The sequence below is a fragment of the Lactuca virosa genome, chromosome 4 (genome assembly GCF_052849685.1).
Source record: "Lactuca virosa cultivar CGN04683 chromosome 4, Lactuca_virosa_CGN04683_v6, whole genome shotgun sequence".
Taxonomy (NCBI): Eukaryota; Viridiplantae; Streptophyta; class Magnoliopsida; order Asterales; family Asteraceae; genus Lactuca; species Lactuca virosa.
In genome coordinates, this window is record NC_136429.1 from 396,974,578 (window position 1) to 396,981,523 (window position 6,946).

At 33.8% G+C, this 6,946-nt stretch overlaps 1 protein-coding gene across 2 annotated transcripts; it reads left to right on the plus strand.

The window, feature by feature from the left end:
- The first annotated feature begins 3,713 nt into the window (after nucleotides 1-3,713).
- Nucleotides 3,714-6,259, plus strand: LOC145108849 (bZIP transcription factor 27-like). Of its 2 annotated transcripts, none has more exons than XM_079045938.1 (3): nucleotides 3,714-4,657; nucleotides 5,734-5,859; nucleotides 5,948-6,259. In XM_079045938.1, exons 1-3 carry the CDS (start codon nucleotides 3,929-3,931, stop codon nucleotides 6,017-6,019), a joined length of 927 nt encoding a protein of 308 aa, XP_078902064.1. In that variant the 5' UTR covers nucleotides 3,714-3,928; the 3' UTR covers nucleotides 6,020-6,259. The 2 variants fall into 2 exon arrangements, with proteins under 2 accessions (XP_078902064.1, XP_078902065.1); XM_079045939.1 differs by having other exon boundaries at nucleotides 5,785-5,859.
- The last annotated feature ends 687 nt before the right edge of the window (nucleotides 6,260-6,946 follow it).

Consider the following 6,946-nt stretch of genomic DNA (forward strand, 5'->3'; position numbering starts at 1 on the left):
TACCTCTGTTGCTAACAGTTGGGTGTAGGAATGGTTAGTCCCTTATAGTATCCTTTAGTACTAGGATAGACAGATCTAATCTACACATATAATATGTAATAATATCTCATCATATAGTATCTAAGTAAAAATATCCAAGTAAGTGTATCCATGTAAGAGGATCCATGTAAGTGCATCTCTTCATATAGCATTTAGTATAGACTCATGAATGAACCGACTCTGGTGTGATTCCTTGTAATAGGAATAATGTTTTGTATCCCCTAAACTATTCCTATAATAGTTTACTAGAATGTAATTGATGTCCAAGAAGGTTTATACACCCTTGCTACACAAGAGTGTTGGAACTGAAGAAAGAATGTAAGAGGTTTTGTAAAACATTTAACAGTTTTGAACAATAAATAAATATGACTTGATGTCATTTTATAAAACCTTTCCAAAGTAAGTCATTTGATAACCAAGTATAAAACAACTTAAAACCATTGTGATTAACACCTTTTAAAGTATGTGAAATCAGTTTGATGGAAAACACAGTTATAAATCACATGTGATTGATTCTATAACTTCCTGTTTCCTACTTGTATTCCCCCCTATTAAAGCATTTAAAAACATTTAAAAGATTGATTAAGGGGTATGAACTCACCTGTAGTTGGTGGTTTGGATGAACTGAATGATGTAAGATGCTAAGTGTCAAGTGAAGATTTGTACACACTCAATGATCCTAGTTAACATATAATCACACATACATGTATCCAATTAGTCATGTAACAACTAAATTACCAAGTTTAAGACATACTAAGACATGTAAAACACTTGATTTAAGTGCTATAAGTCATAAGGATTGCATCTAAGGGTGGTAGGACCTTGCTATTGTGTTTGGGGTTCAAGGGTAAACTCCCTTGGAGTTTACGGTTTTGTGACCATAACTCCTTGAGTTTATGGTCGTAAACAAATGAGTTTACGGCCTTTCTTTGACCATTTGTTGTTTTGAAGTTCTACAAGTCCTTAGAAGTATTCCCTCTTCATGATTAAGCCTTAGGAGGAGATTAGGGCACCATTTCACTCCTAAATGGAGTTTACGGTCCCTGGACCATTTCCCTTTGGGTTTACGGTCGTAAACCCCTATGATTTATGGTCTTTTGATTGTTTTGAGTCCTAAGCAGAATAGGGAAGGGATCTAGGCTAGTTTCCAAGGCTTGTGAAGGGGCTAGGGACACTTTGGCACCATTTGTAGGGTTTACGGTCCAAGAACATCTTGGACCGTAAACACCTTGATCTTGGTGTTTCTTGGTGATTTCTTGATATATGGAAGTGTAACAAGCCTTAAGATACTCTAAGATAGAAGTACTTACAAGGTAGAGGCTTGAAATGGTACCAAAAGGCCAAGAACACTAGTGTGTGTTCTTGGTGTTCTTGGTGAAACTTGAAGATTTAACCTTTTGGAATGATTTTACGGATGGAAGTGTGTTAGATCACTAGATTAAGGCATATATCAACTTAAAAGGGCTAGAAACACTTACAAGTTGAAGATCTAGAAGGAAAACTCGGATGCTACTTGAGAGGATTTGAGGTTTTGTTCTTGAAAAGTGAGAAAGTGAAATAAATGGCTAAGTGCCATATATATACTCTAGGGGTTTACGGCCGTAAACACCAAGTTTAGGCCGTAAACTCCAAACTTTTGAAGTTATGGGACTTTATTGTTACACAATAAACCCTAATGCATCATCTCTCCTGTTATCTCCTGAAGTACTAACTTAAAAAGACTCAAACTTAAACCAAAAAGCTTGAAAGTTAGCAGAAATTGTTCTGACTGTTATTGAAGTAAGAGGTTGTATAGAATAGAAATTTCGGGTTGTCACAGGTGACCTTGCATGTAGCAGCTTTTAAAGCAGTCTGTCTCACCGTGAAACCCCCCAGCCTTCAAGCCCATGAGAGGGGTACCCTTGTAAGGTCCACACATGCGTGTTTCTCTCCAACTCACCCAACAATCAAAACATTAGTCGATCAAAGAGTTAACCTTCCTTTTGATAATCAAGTCTCCTTTTAATAATCAAAATCTTCATCCTCTCTTATCTCTTTCTTTTGAAGAACTAGTAGAGATGTTGGTGTTTGATTAGTACTTCTCTTTAAGACTAATTTGGAATTAGTTCTTAAAGTCTTAAGAAACACTTAATACAAGAGAAGACTAGTATCTTTGTTGGCTAACACTTGTTTGGTTGATACATATAGATGAGCTCGATTTTGGGTCTTTCTTGCTATCTTCTATAATTTCCAAGCTTTACTTTGAGGAATCAAAGTCTACGAATGTTGTTATTTTTTCATTTTGTGGTTGGTTTAATCTTTCTGTGAATGAAAAATGATATTTGATGGATATTAAATAGTTTTATGTTTATTTAAGTTTTAAAGCATCTGTTACCGTTTTTGGTGTTTTTTGAAACCAATTTTTGATTAAAACATAACATATTATTATCATTATTTTTTTGTTTCAAATGATCTAACTTGGGAATGCTATCATAACGTATGTTTAATTAATGTATATTATTAAGCGTTTATATAAAACCTAAAAATGTTCTTGATAAAATTTATTATTAAAAAGGTTCCTATCAAAATATTTAAATTCACACAAGTATCGTACACAAGAATTATCTTTTGTTTTTTAACTATAAAATTGAATGTATATAAAAATTAAGTGTTTTTATGTTTAGCGAAGTTGTTTAATTTTAAAATATACTAAATAAAACGAACAAAATGATATTTATTATATATTATGGAAGGTTAATTTAATATATGTCAATTTTTATAGTATTGACAATAATGATAGTTGCTTAATTAAATTTTATTTTTGCAAACTACGCTTCTGAAAAATTATATTTTTTCTTAACAAAATTATTAGGGTGTCAATTTATGACACGACACGACAAAAATACACAACACGAAATTAAATCGGGACGAAATCAAAATTCGAATTCGTGCTCGTGTCGTATCCGTGTCAATTTTAAAAAATACGATGTCGTGTCGTGTCGTTTTCGATTTTACAAATCCACACGAAATTGACACGATTGACCATGTGTTTTTCGTGTTTTTCATGTTTGTCGTTTTTGTCGTGTTATATATGATTAAATTAATAAATTAATAGTTATGTAATATTCTCTTTGTTGTATCGTGTCGTGTTATCATGTTTTAATTGGTTTTTTTCGTGTTAGTAAAAACAAAATACGACATCATTTTGTGTCGTGTTCGTGTTATACAAAACATTTTCGTGTCGTGTCAGACAAAAACACGACACGACTGTCCGATTTGACAGCCCTAAAAATTATTATACAGAAAAGATGGACGGATATTAAGAAGGATACAAAAAAAATGATAAAAGATTAGTTTTATTCTTTTGTTGGTGTATATTTGGATAAATTATATTAAAACAAAAAAAGCTTTCTCATTAAAACATTAGTCTTATGAATTAAAAAAAAAACCTAATTTATTAATTATGTTGTAAACTATTTTTTTGATTGCTAAACATTATAAATTAAAAAATGTTAGAAAAATAAGCTATAGCCTAAAAGTTGTTTTAATATCTAGACTAAACCGACATATGTTAAGTGATTGTGAAGTTTATATAAAGAACCTATGACACATCCTAATATCACAAAAAAGCAATGAAATTGGCATGTATATAAAGAGAAAAAGAGAATAGAATTTCCCAAATAGACTCAACAAATGGAAACAAGCAAATCTTTGTCACATCCTAATATAGTTGTGATTCAAGGTGTTGTGAAAGTAAGCATCTTTGTTGCCACCACATGACCACCCATCATAGGGCTTTGAGAGCACAAAACGCCAATTAACGATGACCATTCAAGAGTCTTAGGGTACTACTGCTCACTGCCACCACTTCCCCCTTTTAGTACAATGCTTGATAGACCTCTTATGTCCTATGACAAATGTCAAATTAGATTTAACTTTCTCTCTCTCTATCTCTCTCTCACATTCAAAACACACACACTACCCACAGATGTTACCTGATCATGGTGGTTGTGGTGGTGATGACGTCAACAATCTAAACACAAATCACCATAATCTTAGTTGGGCTTCAAGAAGATCCACCACACTATCATCATCATCTTCCTCCACCACCTCTTCCAACCACTCACCGTTTTCGGCTCCTTTATCTGTGAACCAGATCAGGAGTCCAAACGCCACCAGAACAATGGAGGAGGTTTGGAAAGATATCAACCTCTCCACCACCAACCACCCTGCCGACGGTACCAAAGGCTACCGTGGCTTCATCCTCCAAGATTTCCTGGCAAAACCCTTTTCCAATAATGACACACCCACCACTCTTTCTTCACCTGGCTACGGATCCCCGTCTCCGCCACCACCACCTCCGCCACCGGTGTCTCAACCCTCGATGCTGTTGAACCTGAACTCGGGTCCGGATCAGTTGAATTTTCTAGTGGACGGTCCGACCCGCACTGTTTGTCCTCTGGATGTCCCGTTTGACCATGTTATGGGATCGTCCAACTCGTCTTCAGGGTTGCTGGGGCAAAGCATTGGTGGGATGAGAATGTTGCCGGAGACCGACAGGATTGGTGGTGGCGAACGCCGACACAAACGCATGATAAAGAACCGGGAGTCGGCCGCTCGTTCACGGGCCAGGAAGCAGGTTCGTCGACTTTTTCTCTTCTCTAAAGTCAGCACGAGTTGACTCACTAGTTTGAATTATTATGTTTTAACATTCTATATGATGATTTCCCTTGAGATAAAGTTAATATTGTCGAAAAATTTAACTCAGAAATTAATAAATGATCCTCTTTAATAAAATTAATATTATCGATTCAGTAAAAAGATAAATTTTGTAAATGAAACTTATTTTGCAACTCAAATAGGATAAAAAGTTATTGCTCCCTTCGTCTTCAAGAGAAAAGCAATGAAATTTATTTTTAATGACTAAGATTTCTAACCAGATATTAAACATATCAATGCTCGTAACTGGGCCCCTTAGTCGAAACATGATTCTCTTGACATTTTTTGTGGGGTAGACTTATTTTGTTGTATTAGCTTCTTCATTTATTATATAGTAGTAATAATAATTATTCTTTTGAAATACACTATTACGCGCATATGGCTTGTTCTTTCATGATTTAAAATACAGTTACATTTCGAAAAAAAAAAAAAAAAAAAAAACAGAAAGAAATGTGACCACAGAGTTCATATGATATCATCATAATTTCTTAAAATTATCAAAACTGAAAGTTCCTTTGTTTGTTCTGTATTTTGGTGAAGAAATTACATAAATGACATTGTAACAAAGACAAGAGAGGATAGGTAGAACCCCACTTACGATGATAGCTACCTAAGGCCATTGAGTGTAATTTTGGCACATTGAGTGTAATTTTGGCACTTTGTAAATCATAAGGAAATTGTTTGTCGCAAAAATTGGTATAGCGCAATTATTAAATTCAAAATTATTTTATTTAAAGTTGATACTAATAATAATTAAATTGCTTAACTTTTATTTAAATAGTATTTATTATGTCATTAAACAACTTGAAGTGGTGTCAATCACATAAATCGTGTTTACAATGAAATTGTAAAATTTTGTTCAAAATGTTTTTCACATGATACAACTATATCATGTTTAATAATGTACATATTCATTGTCAGTTTATGCTTTATATTTAATAACATGCCTGTATATTGTATATTCTAGTTTACTTTTGAACTTCTTTGGTTATGTAGATTGTTCACGTATGCTTGTGTTTTAACTTTTGGTTGATACTAATTGCTAAGGCTTACATGAATGAGTTGGAAAATGAAGTAGAACGTTTGAAAGAAGAAAATGCCAAGCTGAAAAGACAACAACAGGTTGGGTTTTCATATAAAGATTGGTTTAATACATGTTTTAATGCATGATTTGTAATTTATGGTTAACATTTGTTATTTAAATCGACAGTTACAAGTGGCAACAGCTGCTCAAAGGACTAAAAAGAGGGGCCTCCAGAGAACATCAACTGCTCCATTTTAAGACAAAGAGGGGGGTATATTTTAGGAAAGAGTGAAAATAGGTAAGAATGAAATTTTGAGGGGTGTTTATGAAATTAGACATAAGAGGAAGGGTGTGGCAGGTAGAATGTTATGTTATGTCATTTTGGGTCAATTTTTCCAAGCATGCAAAAAGCTTGTTGGTCGTCTTTTTTGTTGTACTTTTGGCCCACTTGGCTAAATTGGTAATTTAACAATCCTAAGCATCGAAAATGACATAGAATTTGGAATTGCCTTTTATTTATGCTCGACATCTAATGGACCAACCAAACATTGTCCATATTACCCTTTTTGTTTATTTTTTTTTATTATTTTTCATTTACTTTGCCCATTCATATCATCTTTAAAAACACTAACATTATGTAACAACGACAAGATTAATTGTCTCTTCTTTGTATTTTAATTTTAAATTTATCTTCGATTATTTGATTAAAGTAATGTTATATCTACAAAGATTACAAACATTGTTTATATTAAGGTTATCATTGTTTTTTAGAAAGTAATGATTTTATGTTCTAGACCTTTTGGTGGATCTCAAGGGATAAATGTGGAAACTTTATCTATTTTTTTTTTTTGGAACGGCAAATACCAAGCGGAAGCCATTCCGCCTTTTACAGCAGAAGCCCGGGTTCGAGCTTCTTTACAGGGCAAACCCTCACCCTTTTTAATGGGATTCCAAAGGAAAATTCCCCATGAGTGGCCACCAACGGAGTCGAACTCCCCACCTTGCCCCTCAATGGTCATAAACCCAACACCTCTTTCCCAGCTGGGCTGGGCTTCATTGGTAATGACTTTAGAAACTTTTGGCATTAGAAATTATTTGGGCATTAGAAATGATTAGATCTTGACTTTAGAACTTTTGGCATTAGAGCGTTCGACTTAACTCATTAAGTCATTCGAATCCAGTTTC

Coding starts and splice junctions, on each gene's coding strand:
- LOC145108849 (XM_079045938.1), top strand. CDS start 3,929: ATGACAAATGTCAAATTAGATTTAACTTTCTCTCTCTCTATCTCTCTC. Junction 4,658..5,733: donor GTTCACGGGCCAGGAAGCAG/GTTCGTCGACTT, acceptor TTGGTTATGTAG/ATTGTTCACGTATGCTTGTG. Junction 5,860..5,947: donor AGCTGAAAAGACAACAACAG/GTTGGGTTTTCA, acceptor TTAAATCGACAG/TTACAAGTGGCAACAGCTGC.